This window comes from Arvicanthis niloticus, chromosome 12 (genome assembly GCF_011762505.2).
Source record: "Arvicanthis niloticus isolate mArvNil1 chromosome 12, mArvNil1.pat.X, whole genome shotgun sequence".
Lineage (NCBI taxonomy): Eukaryota > Metazoa > Chordata > Mammalia > Rodentia > Muridae > Arvicanthis > Arvicanthis niloticus.
This window is the reverse complement of record NC_047669.1, coordinates 25,038,549-25,055,904: the sequence shown is the minus strand read 5'-3', so window position 1 is coordinate 25,055,904 and position 17,356 is coordinate 25,038,549. Positions and strand designations below refer to the sequence as shown.

Here is a 17,356-nt window from a genome sequence, read left to right as displayed (position 1 = left end):
CTGGACTAACTGTGTATCGAAATAAAGATGCCTTGAGCCATTTTGCCATTGCAGGAGGTAAGGCAGTGTTATTCTTGTTCACATTTTAATTTCATAGGATTAAATAGGATTTATGAATCAGAATTGGAGATTTTTTTGATTGGCTTCACACTAGATCTTATTCAACATTCATACAAAATATACTTATGAATAGCCTCATATTTAACCCTTGATGGTTATTAAAACAGACAAGATCTTTTCTTTCATTAAATGTTGCCCATGAGGATGGGCAAAAACAGATCCTGTGACAGAAAGTAACAAGTAGGTGTGACATGGATGTGGCATGGACAGGGCTGTTAGAGGAGACCTTCAGATCATTTAAGCAGACACCTGCAGACTGGGAAGGAGAAAACTGAGTAGGACAGTGGGCTAAACAGGGTCAAGAGGGAATCTCCAGAGATGTTCTGTGGAAGCAGGGTGATGTTTCAAGCACAACGGAGGGAAATAGCCTGAGGAGAGACTGGGCTGTGAAGTAGGAAGGGTCAGATTTTCTCATGGTAAGAATTTGAGCCGGGCAGTAGTGGTGCTTACCCTAAATCCCAGCACTTGGGAGGCAGAGGCAGGCGGATTTCTGAGTTCAAGGCCAGCCTGGTCTACAGAGTGAGTTCCAGGACAGCAAGGACTACACAGAGAAACCATGTCTCGAAAAGCCAAAAAAAAAAAAAAAAAAAAAAAAAAAAGCAAACAAAAAAACAAGAATTTGGGTTTATTTAAAGCTCTTTTCCTCTAGCAGTGATACACCATTTAAAATGGAGCCTAGGAGCCAAGTGTTCTGACAGATGCCTTTCATCCCGGCACGTAGACCTTTCCAGAGCAGAGCACAGGAAATGCCCTATCCAGGAAGTTGTTCAGAATAGTTACAGTTAGGCTGGAGAGATGGCTGGGTGTTAAGAGCACTGACTGCTCTTCCAGAGGCCCTGAGTTCAATTCCCAGCAACCACATGGTGGCTCACAACCATCTGTAATGAGATTTGAGGACAGCTACAGTGTACTGACATACAGAAAAATAAGTAAATTAAAAAAAAAAAACAAAAACAAAACAGTTGCACTCAGGGACTTCTATCATAGTTAGCTTACGATTCTGGTGCCCCAAGTTCAAAGCTAATCTAGACAGCATCTAAAAACTCTATACCTTTAAAAATAAAAGGAAACCAGAGAGAGCAGTGATAGGGACCTGTGTGTGCTCAGGAGAGACTAGTGTATGCTTTCCTTCTGTTGCTTGTAACTTCTTGTGAGCACAGAAAGTAAACGCCAGAAAAAATAGTGTAAACTGAAGCTTAAATGCATTCTAAGCCACAGACAAAGTTGTTGGCCAAAGGTAGAAGCTTTAGTCACAATTACAAGGAACTGTGACTGAGTCTTCCCAGGAAGCAGACATAAAAATAATAAAAACTCAGAACAGACATCAGTGTCTGTGCTCTTCAGGAAAACATACAGATTTGATCCAGGCAAATCACTGCCAAAATGCAGAAGCACAGCCCTGGGAGGGACATGGTTCAACTCCAGGTGTCTGTTTTCAAGCCGGAACTCGTAGCACATGCCCATAATCCAGCACTTGGGGAGATGGAAGTAGAAGATCACAAACTCACACTCATTCTTGTCTACGTAGAGTTTGAGGGTACCCTGGCCCATGTGAGCCTTTGTCTCAAAAAAACCTCCATTTTCAACAATATTAACAGCAAGATTTGGGAAAATAGGTGTGAGGGGGGTGTTGGAAATTGCCACTGAAGGAAAGTATCCCTTGAACAGAGCTGACAGAGGATCAAATAGTGTCAGAGTGAAACGGTAATAAGTCATCACGTGCAGATAGATAAAGATAGGAAACGGGAAAGTGGTCAGAGTAGCTGGTGTTGGTAATGCAGCAGTGGGAATTAGATACCAGTTCAGTGCAGGGCAAGGGATAGGACTCAGTGTGCAAAAAAAAAGCACTTGCCATGCAGATGGAAGGGCCCGAGTTCAAATCCTCAGAACTCATGTGGGAGCTGGATACACAGCATAGGTATCTGTAATTCCAACATTCCCATTGGGAGATGGGATACAGAGACAGCAGAATCCTTAGACAGTTAGGCCCAGCCAGCCTGCTATAAGTGGTGGAAAAACAACAAAGACCCTTGTCTGGAGAGTGAGGAGCCATTCCTGAAGTTTTCCTTTGAACTTTGCATACATGCTATGGTATATATGCACACATACACACAAACGTGCATACATACACAAACACGCAAATTGCGTTTTTACATTCACAAAAATATTAAAAATTTACTGGAGAAGAACTCAACCACAGATTTAAGGAAGCAGAGGAAAGAATGGGCCAGGCATAGTGTCTCACAGCTGTAATCTCAGCAACTGGAAGGCAGGGCGAGCAGGATGCCTCAAGCATGAGTGCAGTGTGGGCTGTAGAGTAAGACCAGGATGTGTGGAAAACATTTTGTTTGTTTTCTATTCTTTAAGAATGGTCTCTCTGTGTAGCCTTGGCTGTCCTGGAACTCACTCTGTAAACTAGACAGGCCTTGAATTCCGAAATCCACCTGCCTCTGCTTCCCAAGTGCTGGGATTAAAGGTATGTACCACCAAGCCCAGCTATAAATTCTTTTAAGGGAGACAGTTGAATGAACTTGAGGCAAGATCAGTATAGATTATTTCCTCTGAAAGACAGAATTTTAAGAGTGAAGGAAGGATTGATTGTACTTACAGGCACAGGGAGTAGCAGATGGAAAGGCAGGGAAAGGAACAGTAAGGACCTCTCCAGAGTGAACATGTTACCTGTACATCCCAAAAGAATCACAGAGAGTCACACTGCAGAGCTTACACTTAAGCTTTGGAGGTTTTTTTTGACTGAGCCTTGATTTTTACTACTTAAAAAGCTCCATATTTATTTCTCTTTGTGACGCAGTGCTGTGCCGCCAGCACTGCCTCTCAGTAAGGAGTCCTCTTTGTCCTGTCAGGGACAGCTTAGCACACAAGACGTCACTGCACACCCTGAAAGAGAGCGGTTCAAACCCTGAACCGTTCTGTGTGTCCCTACACACTAGAACTGGCTTTTAAACTGGCTTTTTTATCTTTAATTTTTAAATGAAAAGCAATGAAGTAAAAATTATAGTTGCTTTAAATAGAGAACTTGACACAATATGAAACACCTGTCTAAAATGCTGATTATATGTGCATAGCAAAAAATTTTCCTAAAGAATTAAGGGAATCTTGCATCAAAAAATCAAAACATGAATAAAATTATGGAATATGTAGAATACTTGGGGTTGTTTGCAGACCTATTGGACAGAATTTAAAGAATCAGAAATAAAGACTGAGCATATAGGTATATCTAAACTAATGGCGATATTTTAGATACACAAAAATTGACAGTTGATGGGCTGGAACACTTATTAACTTGTGGAAAAAAGTCAAATTGCAACAATATTCAACATAACAAAATTTAAGATTCATTAAAACAAGTAAAAATTGATAAAATATTAAGGAGAATATAGCTGTATGTATGTTGACTTTCTGAGTAGGAAGATACATAAATATATATGTGTATGTGTGTGTTTTTCAAAGCATAAAACTTAAGTTACTTAGAGAAATGTAATTTAAGATAACTTTTTTTTTTTTGGTTTTTCAAGACAGGGTTTCTCTGTGTAGTCCTGGCTGTCCTGGAACTCACTCTGTAGACCAGGCTGGCCTCGAACTCAGAAATCCTCCTGCCTCTGCCTCCCAAGTGCTGGGATCAAAGGCGTGCGCCACCACCACCTGGCTTAAGATTTTTTAAAGTCTGTGAAATTGGGAGACATAAATGCTGAATGCAGAAGACCCATGTATGGGTTGTATATACCTTTAACTGAACTCTTGAGACACTGGTGCAAGAGAATCACAAATTTGAGGCCAGCTTGGACTAAATAGTGAGGTCCAGGCTAGCCTGTACTATACAAGATATAAGAGTCTCATTGCCCCATTCTCAAAGTAACAACAAAACCCAAAGCCAACCTTGCACATTTCTGATTGAAGGCAACTTTTTGGTAACCTTTTTGAATAGCAGTGTAGTAATTTAAGTTCAAAGCCTTAAAAATGTTCATACCCTGAATATTAATCAGGAGTTTCTAGAGTAACAGAATTTATAGAATGATCCTCTGTTTGTTTATATAGAAAGGGAACTTACTGTGGTCCAGGTAATCCAACAATGGCTGCCTATGAACTGAAGGTCCAAGAATCCAGTAGTTGTTCAGTCCATGAGGCTGGATTCCTTCCTTGGCTGGTCTTTAGTATACACCAGAATCCTGAAATAGTAGGCTCTAATCCAGTAAATGACCTTGCTGGCCAGGCAAGAGCAAGCAGGCAGAGAGCAAAGGCTTCCTTCTTCTTATCTAGACTCCCAGCAGAAGGTGGAGCCCAGGTTAGAGGTGTGTGTCTCTACACTTTAAAGATTAGATTAGAAGTGAATCTTCTTTTCTTTTCTTTCTTTCTTTCTTTTTTTTTTTTTTTTTTTTTTTTTTTTTTTGGTTTTTCGAGACAGGGTTTCTCTGTATAGCCTTTGGCTGTCCTGGAACTCACTCTGTAGACCAGGCTGGCCTCGAACTCAGAAATCCGCCTGCCTCTGCCTCTCAAGTGCTGGGATTATTTTTTATTAAGCAAAAATCTTACAGGTGTGCCCCTCTATTTTGGGGGTTTTAGTTGATTTCATATGTAGTTGAAAACCAAGAATAGCCATCACACTTGGAGACTGGAGTGATGATTCAGCAGTTAACAGCAGATGCCCATAGCCTCCCAGACACATGCTAAAATAAAAAGTTACCTTTAAAACTGTTCATACCTCTTGTCCCAGAACTCCATTTCAGTGAGTTTATCTTAAAGAAGTGGTCAAGTGTATAAACATTTAAGGGCAGGAGGGCCTTTATTTATATACTTACAGATAGAAAACTGGTGTTGAGACAAAAACTTGTACATCCATGCAATAGAACCATGTGGGAAAGCTGGGTGGTGGCGCCCGCCTTTAGTCCCAGCACTTGAGAGGCAGAGGCAGGCGGATTTCTGAGTTCGAGGCCAGCCTGGTCTACAGAGTGAGTTCCAGGACAGTCAGGGCTACACAGAGAAACCCTGTCTCAAAAAACAAAAAAAGACAAAAAACAAACAAACAAAAAAATCAGAACCATGTGGGAAACTTTAATATCAAAAGCTGAACATTTAATGATGAATGGAATTTAATAATATATTCTGAGAAAATTAAAAGTTAAATATATATGAAGCATGGCCTCATTTTATTTCTTAAAAATATTTTGTTTAGAAGACTAACAATGTACTATTTCTGAGTAATGAGAGTAAAAGTGGTTTTTGTTCTTGATAATTTAGAAAAAAATTAAATGAATATATAATAGTTAACCAGAAGTATAAACCTCAGATTAAACACTAACATTTTTTACCTCCTAAGATGGCATTAGTTGTAAAGAGGAAAACTAGCTGGGCTGTATTAGTGCAGTTGGTGGAATGTGTGTGTCGCACATATTGTCGCACGCGTTGTTCGCTGGCTTTAATCCTCGGCGCCACATACACTCTAGGTTGTGCGTGGCTACTGTGCACTCAGCACTAAGAAAGTATACGGCAGAAGATCAGAAGTTCAAGGTCATTCTCAGCTGCTTACTGAGTTTGAAGCTAGCATGCATTACATGAGACCTTGTTTTTAAAAAGGGAAATAAGTTGTGTCCTAGAAATGGAATTCTGGTGAGAAAAGGTGCACTCCTTGTATTGGTCAGCAGGTGGCACTGTATGCTAAATGCTGCCTCTGCAGGTCTGCCTGATTGCACAGTGTGTGTGTGTGTGTGTGTGTGTGTGTGTGTGTGTGTGTGTGTGTGTATATATATATTATGATAAGCAGTACAGACAGAGCCAGGCTAGGAGAAGGCATAGTCTCTGGGGTAGATGAAGGGGTTTTTGTTGCTGTTGCTTGTTGTCATTGGTCGGGCACTTGGGAGGCAGAGGCAGGCAGAGCTCTGTGAATTTGAGGCCAGCCTGGTCTACAGAGCAAGTTGCAGGACAGCCAGCTCTATATAGAGAAACCTGGGGGGCAGGGAGATGCATGGAGTGTGGGGGATGAAAGAAGTGAAAGATGTGGAGGAAGGTGAAATAAACTGTCAACTTTTAAGAGGAGATGAAAAAAAAAAAAAAAAATACTGGGATTAGAGCCATAGGAGAGACTGAGGGTTCATATTTATAAAATATTTTCTTCTCTGACTGTAGAGCAGGCAGCAATTACCTTCATGGCTATTGCTACATCATTCATGCTGGGTTCAGAAAACTCACTTAGAGGTCTGTGTTCTTACTGCAAAAGAAGTGTAACATCTAAAGCTGATTTAGTATTGCTTTTTTTTTTTTTTTTCCTTTTAAATAGCTGTCACAGGAGGTCTTTTCAGAATAAACTTAGGTGTTCGAGGTCTGGTGGCTGGTAGTATAATTGGAGCTTTGTTGGGGTAAGTGTTAACTCGGTTTAGTCTATCTTGACTACTAAAGGGATTAACTATAAAGAACAAACTTTGTCCTCAGAGACTTTAAAAGGTGTATGTCTTATATCAACAAGGGCTGTGACTGTTCAATTCCTTATTGGGATCATGAGAGGATTGAATCCAAATGATTTTTGTAACTTAAAAATTGTGTGTGTGTGTTTTTTATTTCTGTGTTCATGTTTGTGTGTCTGTGTATGTGCCCAAGAAGTATTGGGTCCCTTGAAGTTGTGATTCCAGGCAGTTGTAAGCTGCCTAATGGTTAGGTACTAAGAATAAAAGTCAGGTGCTCTGCAAAACCAATACACACTCTTCATCGCTGATCCATATCCCAGCTCCGACTGTCAGCTTGTTTTATTTATAGTCATCACAGTGTAATTAAAACAGGAAACAACTCAGTCGAGGTAAATAGGATGCATATTCAAGATTCCTTTTCACTGGGTAAAATATGTTTAAGTATCACCAATGCCTGAAATTACTTGTAAACAAAATATTCATAAGGAGCAAGAAAAATGACCAGAAAATTATTAATATAGCACATGTGTGCTGTAGCAAGTTAAAGTTGTATTTGTTTTGTTAGCTGAATACGTATTTTATTTAAAGTTTTTTTTTTGTCTTCCCTAGCTAAAATGCTAGGAATTCGAGACAATTTCAAACCTGCTGAAAAGTTGGATTAATGATTATACTAAGACCTTATGATGGACTTAATCTCAGCCTTTAGTCCTATGGGCAGAGCCAGACAAAGCTCTGAGTTCGAGATCAGTCTGGTCTATAGAGTGAGTTCCAGACAGCCAGGGCTACACAGATTGATTATGCTTAGAAATACCTCATCCCCCAAAAAAGACCCTATGTGTGGGTTTGTGAAATGGCTCTGTGGGCAGAGGTGCTTGCCTTGGGGGGTTGCCTGCTGACCTGAGTTGTATCCCTACAACCCACGTGATCAAAGGAAGGAGCTGACTGTGCTCCTTGTCTTGTGACCTGTGCACCTACGCTCATGTGTACATGTGCACACACAGTAAGCAGTGTGATGGTTTAAAGACTCATATGAGGGCTGGGAATCAGATCAGTGCTCAGGATGCACAAGGCTAAGTTCAACCATTTGAGACCTCATAAACTCTCCCCCAACTGTATCAGCATGCGTCTGCTAGGGTAAATTTGTAGTAGAGGCATCACAGCTCTTTAGTTGCCACTGCAGTACCCATGGTGGTTCTCAGTTTGCTTTGATTATTCTTGCGTTAGTTTGGGGTTAAATGTTTTTGTCAAGTGCAGTTGTGCCCTTGGTATATATCACAGCAAGAGGTATATTACCCATTATAAGTAATGTTAACTTTAAGTATTTGGTGTGTTGGTTATAAACTGTGTTGGAAGGATAGAGATGAAAGGAACCTGCATACACTGTTGGTGGGAATGTTAAGGCAGGACAAATAATACCAGTCAGTGTGGAGCTGCCTCAGAAACTAAAGTGGAGCACACCTGTAGTCTCAGCACTTAGAGCATCAGTTCTCAGCCTTTTAACGCAGCTCCTCAGGACGTGCTGACCTCAACCATCACATTATTTTCTTGTTACCTCATAACTGTTGCTACCTATGGGAGTCGCAAAGTAAATATCTGATATGTCACCCCTGGGAAAGGGTCATCTAACTCCCCAAAGGGGTCACGACTCACAGGTTGAGAACCACTGAATTAGGATATGAAAACAGTAGTTCAAGGTCATCTTTGGCTACATATGTGAAGGCAGCTTGAGCTACGTGAGACCTTGTCTTAAAAACAACAATCAGCCAAAAACAAACAGTGAAACTGAAACTCACGTGCTGCAGCTCTACTATTCCCTGGCAGGTACCAGAATGACTCTGAGTCAGACTTTAGGTCTGTGATCTGTATTTCCTCACTGGGACTCTAAGCCAGACACTGCATTTCTGGTCCTAGAGGCTACCCACATCTTGGCCATGGGCCATCCATGTTCAGAATAGCAGTATCTCTCTTCACACTGACTTTTCTGCACCTTTCCAGCCATAGGAAAAGCTTTTAAAGTGCTCACCCAGATAATCTCCTTTTTGATTAAACCAGAACTGCAGAATCCATGTTTCCATGCAACATGGCAAAACCACAGGTGTACAACTCCTCACAGTCATGGCAAGATGTGCACCGCTCTAGAGACAGTGGGATCCAGGAGAATGGGTGGACTAAAGTCTCATGCAATATCCAACTTTATTCAGAGCATCGGACAGTTTATCCTGAGGGTTAAGAGGAATCATATGAGTGAAGTGATCAAGGACAAGTCAGTCACTCATGGCAAAAACATGATGTCTTTCCATAGAGGTAATTGAGTAATAACAGCAAGCAACAGTGAGTATCTGAGACAAACTCATACCTATCTGTATATCTGGGAGGGGCACAGAACCACATTCCAACAACAAGTTTGTGTTTTAAAGAAACTGAGGTCACAAGACTCTTGTTTCGGAGTTTTCTCACAAGCACTTAGTCTTCACACTCAGACTCCATCTTGGATGGTGTTCCAGCAGTGGAGGGATTAGGGGAGCAAGTGTGGGGAAAGTTGAGGCTTCTTCCTGTCACAGTCACAGGGCTCTCCATTCAATTCCATTGCAGGTAGAGAAACACCCTCTTAGCCAGCCTATCCCCAGCTGCCTTTGCTTCGGAGGTTTTGCCATTGCTTTGACATCCTTGCACCTCGGTGTTTAGGACGGTGCTTACAAAGACAGTCTAGTCCTGGCCGTCCTGTGTTTTCATTAGTTGACATTCTTCTGAATGAGTGATCCTTCTTCTCTGCTTTCCCACCCACCTTCCTACCGCTGTGTCAGGGTTGGGTGACACTGTAAATTATGATTTTCTTTTTTGGAGGGAAGGGACTGAGAGGTTTGAGATGCTCTGTACGCTAGGCTAGCCTTGACCTTGTTGTCATCCTTGGTTTTCTGAATGTTAAGATTATAAGCATGTTTTATCATACATAGCTAGATTTATGGACTTTATTTTTCCCTCCCTCCTTCCCTCCTTCCCTCCTTCCCTCCTTCCCTCCTTCCCTCCTTCCCTCCTTCCCTCCTTCCCTCCCTCCCTCCTTCCCTCCCTCCCTCCCTCCTCCTCCTCCTCCTCCTCTTCCTCCTCCTCCTCTTCTTCTTCCTCCTCCTCCTCCTCCTCCTCCTCCTCCTCCTCCTCCTCCTCCTCCTCCTCTTCTTCTTCTTCTTCTTCTTCTTCTTCTTCTTCTTCTTCCTCTCTTTCTTTCTTTCTTTCTTTCTTTCTTTCTTTTCCCAAGACAGGGTTCCTCTGTGTAGCCCTGGCTTTCCTGAAACTCACTCTGTAGACCAGGCTGACCTTGAACTCAGAAATCTGCCTGCCTCTGCCTCCCAAGCGCTGGGATTAAAGGCGTGTGCCACCACTGTCTGGCTAAATTTATTTTTTCAAGACAGGGTTTTTCTCTATACCCTTGACTGTCTTAGAACTTATTCTGTAGACCAGGCTGGCCTTGAACTCATAGAGATCTGCCTGCCTCTGCCTCCTGAGTGCTGGGATTAAAGGCATATGGTGCTAACATCTTATTTTACAGTTTTTTAATTTAATAAAATTTGGTTTGTCAAAACCCACTGCTAATGTTATTTTTGTTGTATTGGTAGTATATAAGCTTGGTTTGGAGGGAAACATTGTTGAACTTGGTCAGGAAAAAAAAATATGATGGGGTCACTAGTTCAGGCTAGCCTCACCCTCCCCATGTAGCTAAGACTGAGCCTGAACTTCTGATCCTCCCACTTCTCCCTCTGAAGCAGTGGGATTGCAGGCATGTGCATGTGCCAGTTTTTCCTAGCTTGTGCAGTACTGGAGAGAGAACTCAGGAATATATGCCTGTTAGGTAACCCCTCTATCAGACAGCAAAAATATGTCTCATTCATCATCTTGACCATATCTCCTAGTTTTTAAAATTAGTATACTGTGAGGCATAATGTTGTTTTCATAATACTTTGTTCTTCTGGGTCTTCTTATTTTCCCACATTTAGACCATTTTAAGTATGTACTTCAGTAGTGTTAAGCATATTAATATTGTACATCACATCCCCATAATGTTTTGTCTGAAACCTGAAACTATATTCATTGAACTATAATTCTTCCATCACTCTACCTAGCTATTGGAAACCTTCTTTCTACTTCCCAGTCTATATAACAGGCGGCATTTGAAGGAATGGAATCACAACCCTATGTCCTTTTGTAACTGGCTTATTTCACTTAGCATACCAACATGCTTGAGATTTATTTACATTGTAGCATGTGATGGTTTCTTTTTTTAATGATACATAGTTCTCTTCCTCACCCCCTCTCTGTGAGACTTTTTTTAAAATCCATTTTGTTGATGTATTTTTAGATTTGTTTTGTTTAGGAAAAAAAATTTAGTGAGATTATTGAAATTCTGACCAAAGAGTATTTGACTTATAAAATTTTTGTCCTGAGAATGTAGGAAATAAATTCTGATTGTCCCTATGATGATTATCCAAACCAATTTCTTTAGTGCATACGTACACATTTTTGTATGCGCGTGGATATTTGTTCATGAATGTGGAGACCAGAAATCAATGTTGGGTGTCCTCCTTAATCACTCTCTGCCTCATTATTTTTGTTAATATTTTTGTCATACTGGGGTTCAAACTTAGGGCCTTGCACAAGACAGGGAAGGGCTTTACCACTAAGCTGTGTCTTCAGCCCCATCCACTTTACTTTTAAAATGGGACGCTCACTGAAGCTGGAGCTCACTGATTGGCTAGACAGTATAGTCAGCAAGCCTTAAGATTGCCATATCTCTGCCTCCCCAGTACAGGAAGGAGTGCAGGCACATGCTACACACCTGACTGTGTACATGGGTGCTGGGCATCCAAACGCAAGGCTTCTCTCCAGGCCCTAATGAAGTTGTTTTGTTTTTGATATTTATTTATTTATAGTTTATATGTATATATGAGTGCATGCCTGCTGCCCTCAATGGACTAAATAGTTCATTAGGTCCCTTAAACCTGGGTCCTCTGCAAGAGCAACAAGTGCTTTTAACTGATGCCTCAAATCAGTCTCTTAGGACATAACTGGTGACATAGCAGCTCTCAGTTATACCAAACTCTAGAGTATGAAGATGTTTAATGATTCTGTCTCTCACAGCTAGTAGCTTCCTTCTTCCACCAAAGGATTCCCACCACATGTCTTCCCCTCCAGGGCTGGTGCTATATGGATGAACTAGTCCTTGTATTTCGTCTGTCTGTCTGTCTGTCTTGTCTTGTCTGTCTGTCTTTTAACTATTTATTGATTCCTTGTGAGTTTCACATCATGCACCCCAGTCTCACTTATCTCCCCATCTCCTAGTATCCACCCTTGCCCTTGTAGCTTCTTCCTCCCACATTCCCCAATTAAAAAACACACAAACAAGAAAAGAAACAAAGCATAGGAAGCATCTTGTGGAAGCTGTGGTATGTCACAGTGTCCCACAGTGCACCCCTCTGTCCACCCACCTTCACCTGCAAATGTTCATTGTAATGAGTCACTAGTCTAGTTCAAGGCCTCTGGCTTCTGCTACACAGTCAGCACTGGGTCTTCCTCAGGACTCCGCCCAGCTGTCCTGCTGTTGCCCCGTGTCATGGAGATCCTGCAGCTTTGGACCAGTACGACTGACCCTTACTTGTGCCCTAACAGTTCACAGAAGATAGAGAATTTAGGGTGGCCCAACTCAGAGTCCTAGATCTGGACCTAGATCAGGCCTGGTCAGCCCATTGGTCACTTATCTTCCCACCAGGGTAAGCTCTCCAGAACTGCTCTAGCTCAGCCACCCAGTGCTGCCACTGGCAGGAGGCAGGGTCAGCCCTCCCACTCTCATGCCTGCAGGCCTCCAGAGCCAGCTCCACTATGCTGCCCAGTCAAGGTATGGGGCCCACTCTCCCAAGTGCTGCAGCTGTGGAGGGGCTGGGCTAGCTCTCCTCTCACACCCTAGGGGCTGGCTCACCCACTCCCCCTTCACCAGGACTACTCTGTTATGCTGCCCAGGCTAGATGCAGGGTCCACTTTCCCACCAGTGAGGGGCAGGACCAGCTCTCCCATTCTTATGACCTCTGGGCCAACTCTCCCAGCTACCACAGGTGGTGAGGGGTAGGGCATGGGGAGGACATCACCCCCTTTTCCACTCCCCTTCATGGCAGATGAGTCGCAGGGCCAGCTCTCTTATGTTCACACCCACTGGGCCAGCTCTACTGGGCTGCCCTGGCAAGGTCCAGTACCTGCTCTCCTGAGTACTGCAACCAGCAAGGGCAGGGTCAGCTCACATGCTCTCATGGCCCAGGTGGCAAAGGACAAGGGGGCTGTTGGTTTATTTCTTATTCATGATTTAAACAAACAAACAAACAGTTCTAGATCTCTTGCAATTTTATACCAGTCAAAGAAACTACAATGATTGTTTGTCTTCGTGTACAACCCAGGAAGAACATTACCTTGATATTTTTTCTGTATCTGACCGTATGCAAGTGGCTCTGCTGTGGATGATCAGGACACTCCTGTGTTGAGCGAACTGATGACTTTCTCCTTGAACTTTGTGTTTTGTCCTCAGCACGCCAATGGGAAGCTTGCTGATTGCCTTTGAGAAGCACTCTGGTGAGACAGTTCAGGAGAGAAGACAGAAGGACAGGAAGGCATTGCAGGAGCAAAGACTCGAAGAGTGGTAAGGAGCCTGGAAAGGCTGATTGTCTGACCTCCTAGCATGGCCCAGATAATGAGTAGGGGTTCTCCAAAGCACTGCTCAGGACACAGCAGGTGGCCCTTCCTGAGTCTGTCAGTTCTTCTAGTCTGTGTTGTCTTTTAAGTCTGTTTCATTAGGGAATAGAAAAATGAAAGACACTGATTTTATTTTTTAATCTGACTAGGCTGTTTCTTTAGGTCTGTCTATCTGTCCTTTCTTCCTTGGAACTTCCTTCCTTCCTTCTTTTTTCTTCCTTCCTTCTTTCCTTCCTTCCTTCCTTTCTATGTGTGTGTGTGTGTGAGAGAGAGAGAGACAGACAGACAGACAGACAGACTGACTGACTTGGTAGGTTTAACCAGATTTACTACAAGATCATTGGCAAATAGTTGTTTACAAGAGCATAAACAACTTAGAAGAGGCTATACTACTGAAGAAAGCATCTTCTGCTTCCTCAGTAACCATTAAAAGACAATAAATAAATTCTCAGGGCCAGGCAGAGCCTCCTGAGGCTCTCTCTGACCCATGAAGAGACTGACTGACCCAGCCTTGTGCGGGTCTTGTGCAGGTGCTCACAGCTGCTCTGTGGCCACCAGGCTGTGGTAGTGCTGTGCCAGGAAAACGGGGTTCACAGCTTCCTAGTTTCTCCAGCTCTCAAAGCCCTTCTGCCCTCCTCCTTTGTAATATTCCCCCAAGCCTTGTGGGGTGGTGTTGTAGATGGGCGCTTCTATTTTTTAAACACCAGGGGCCTGAGGCAAGTGATCACCATGAATTCCAGGTTTATATATTGAGACTTAGTCTCATGTCCTCTTCTGTTGTTTGTCTGAAGAAAGCTACAGTGTACTCATATAAATAAAAATAAATAAATCTTTAAAAAAAAAAAAAAAAAGTAGAAGCTAGAGAGATGACACTGGCTGCTCTTCCAGAGGACCTAGATTCAGTTCCCAGCACCCACATGGCAGCTTATAACTGTGTCTGTATTTTGGGGGAATCTGATATCTTTTTTGGCCTTTGTAGGCATCAGACATGCATGTGGTACACAGACATACATGCATCAAAACACCCATACACATAAAGTAAAATTTTAAAAAATTTAAATGTATAGCTCATATGTGTCGTGAATATGTATATAGTATTTCTAAGAAGAGTTAGTTTAAATGTTTATGTGACTTTTTATATATGTGCCTCTGCTTGAAAATAATACGGAGAAATGATTTTTAAAATTGTCCTAGCAGAAAATATAGAAGACTAGACATAGGTAGGGTAGAAGAATGGTCAAATTTGATTGAGTTGAGACTTAAGTTGTAGGTGGCCTTGATAATCAAAGAAAGATACTAAGATTATATTTAGGAAAAGAACTGATCTGTTAGAAATTTGATTCTACTTTTCATAAATATGTATCTGATTCTACTCTTCCTAAATAGGTATCTGTAGCATTCTCCTATATGACTTCACCTAGATCATTATCGCATAGTTTTCATGAGCCATGGTCTGGTGGGAGCATTTACATAGTGGCAGAGACTCCCAGTCCCTCAGGTCTGCAGGGTAGGAGGGCAGGGACCAGTAATTGCTTATAAGTTTCATAGCAAAGCAGGGAGGGTGTGGCAGATGCTGCCCCTTTGTTTGCAGTCTCTGTGAAGACATGTGCTAATGCCGCACTTGACATGTGCTTATCCTTGGACTGCAGGAAAAACAGTCTGCGGGCCACTGAGCTCCTCCCTATGGAAATTGAAAGTGGCTTAGAGAAGATTCAACCTGAGAAAGATGCTCAGAGAATCAAGGCGCTGCTAAGCCTCCCTAGGAACCCTTCATCGCCAGATAAACAAAGCAAGGACTGAAGACCAGGGGTCTGTGTCTGGGAACGCCAGTGCCAGGCTACACCTTGCCAGCCGGCTGACAGATATGAGTGCTAGCAGCTGTGGTAGTGGTGACTTGTCTCTGATCTTTTTTTTACATCAAGAATTAGGCACTCAGCTCAGCGCTGGGCAGGGCAGGGTGTCACTGACCTGTAACTGCAGCTGCCTGGGAGGCTGAGAAAGGACACTAGGGCAAGGCTCGCTTGAGCTACCTACGGAGAACCTGCTTCAATTGTGCGCCCACAAAAAACAACAGAGCCCAAAAAACAACCCAAGCATTCTTATTTATTCTGATCATTGATCCATCTAAATACTTCACATTTCTCTATCCTGCTAGATTTTATACAAGTAAAATTCTTCTGAAAAGATGTTTGTCTGGATCACTTATTCACGCCTCAGTCTTTTATGAATGTTCTCTTGGAGTAACTGAAGGAACTAGATAGAGGAGAATGGTCGTGAGACCCTCTTCCCTAGGCTCTCAAGTAGTGTGGGCCTCTGTGCGTTTAGTTGTTTGGATTTTTTTTTTTTTTTTTTTTTTAAGAATAAAAGGTGATTCCTACACCATTTGAATGTAAGGTAACAAACTGGGCGCAGGTGGGAATCATTAAAGAAGCAATCTAGCTTAGTCTCCTCCCACATTGCCAACAAAGCTTCTGTGCTGCAGTCCCTAGAAGACTCTTAGATGAGACATGCCATCCCCACAGTAAGGAGCTGGCTGCCTGAGAGAAGCAGCCTGAGGAAAGAGAAGCATAGATTTTAGCTATGGACAGAACGGGAAGAAGCACAAGACCAAGTCGCGTGGGCAGCACTTTTCTGGTCTTCAGGTTGGTTTTTTTCAGTTTTAGTTACATGCAGCTAATGGTCTGAAAACATGAAGTGGAAGATCCCAGGACTGAGCAGTCGCTCAGCTTTAGGTTTGTGCATTTCTAGGTTGGATGATGAAATCTTGCCTCCTGAGATAGAACACACTCCTTCTCCTGGCATTTCCCATTCTCTGTCCATCTTCCATCTGCCTTGGTTATCAAGTTGAGTGTGTGGAATGACAGTGCTTGTGTTCAAATAACGTCATTTAATAATGACCCCAAAGCGCATGAGGAGTGCCACTAACAGTTCACATGCACCATGGCAAGCTGTGCAGTGCACCCTTTAAGCAAAAAAGTGAGTGGTGCCACCATGCTGACGATCCAGTATTGTACAGCTTCAGGCATCCACTCTGGTCCTGGACTACATCCTGCAGATGACATGGAAGGGAAGAAACTGCTAGCATTTTAATTTGGAGTTGGACTTACTCTTAGTGAGTTGGTTCTACTCTTAAGCAAAGTCTAAAGAACAATATAGTGCAGTCGCAAAAGCTGAGGACTCCAGGGATAAACCACTCGTTTCCATTTCAGCTTGTAGCATAACAACTGTGTGACTTACAACAAAGCCATCTGATGAGCCTAGGCAAGCACTCAGCCAGTGAGTTACAGCCTCAGCCCCGTTGTACTTTAAGTCTCAGAGTTTTCACTAAGCATAGTAGTATATTCTTGAAAGTAGTTTTTAGTGGAATTATTTAAGTGTGATATTGTTAAGTGTATATTTGCAATCCTTGACATACAACTTCCCAAATCCTGGAAACCCACAAGTGATAGTATTTTGTATGTGTATGACAGCTGGTGTCCTCTTAGGGATGAGGACTGGTCACCTAGAAGTTTTTAGCAGAGCATAGAACAGGAACTGTCAGTCTCAACTCAAACCTCTAGTTAGGAAGATGAACTTTGAAGTGAGCTGCTCACCCAGTGCCAGAGATTGAGTCACCATGCATTTGAAGTTTCCATGACAACCCAAGGGATAGGGCCAGAGGGCTGCTGGGTCCCAGAGGCAAGCACCAGGGAGGGCGTGGAATCTCTGCACTTTCCTGTGCTTCACCTAATGTATGTTTTCATCGGAATGCCTTTTACAGCAAACCAGTGAGTATGTTTCCTTGCATCCTGTGACTGCTCATCAAACAAGTTCATTACATCAGGAGTTGCTTGAACTCAGTTTGTAGCTAGTTGGTCAGTTATGGAATGAGCCTTTTACCCTGGGGCAGACAATGGAGCAGAGCTAGTGGAACTATGTGTCCACTCAGGAGTAACTGCTTCCTGGCTGCCCCGGGGGAAATCCACAGTTTGGGTGGCTACAAACGCCTTTTGTGTTGGTAAGTATGGTAAGGGAGAAGGTCTGTGTGTGTGTGTGATTTTTTTTTTTCCCCAACCAAAATTTTAACACAGTGCCTATATTATAATAAATACAGCTGT

At 42.7% G+C, this 17,356-nt stretch overlaps 1 protein-coding gene across 2 annotated transcripts in view; it reads left to right on the top strand.

Annotated features, from left to right (window-relative positions):
• Timmdc1 (translocase of inner mitochondrial membrane domain containing 1) overlaps positions 1-15,445 on the top strand; it is a 24,983-nt gene extending 9,538 nt beyond the window's left edge. The window contains exons 4-7 of one of the 2 annotated variants that reach the window (XM_034514773.2): positions 1-57; positions 6,410-6,488; positions 13,096-13,206; positions 14,909-15,445. The exon at positions 1-57 is cut by the window's left edge and continues 11 nt beyond it. In XM_034514773.2, the coding sequence (XP_034370664.1) occupies positions 1-57; positions 6,410-6,488; positions 13,096-13,206; positions 14,909-15,059 (398 nt within the window). In that variant the 3' untranslated portion in view covers positions 15,060-15,445. The remainder of the gene's footprint in view (positions 58-6,409; positions 6,489-13,095; positions 13,207-14,908) is intronic. The other variant, XM_034514774.2, reaches the window with a different exon arrangement.
• The last annotated feature ends 1,911 nt before the right edge of the window (positions 15,446-17,356 follow it).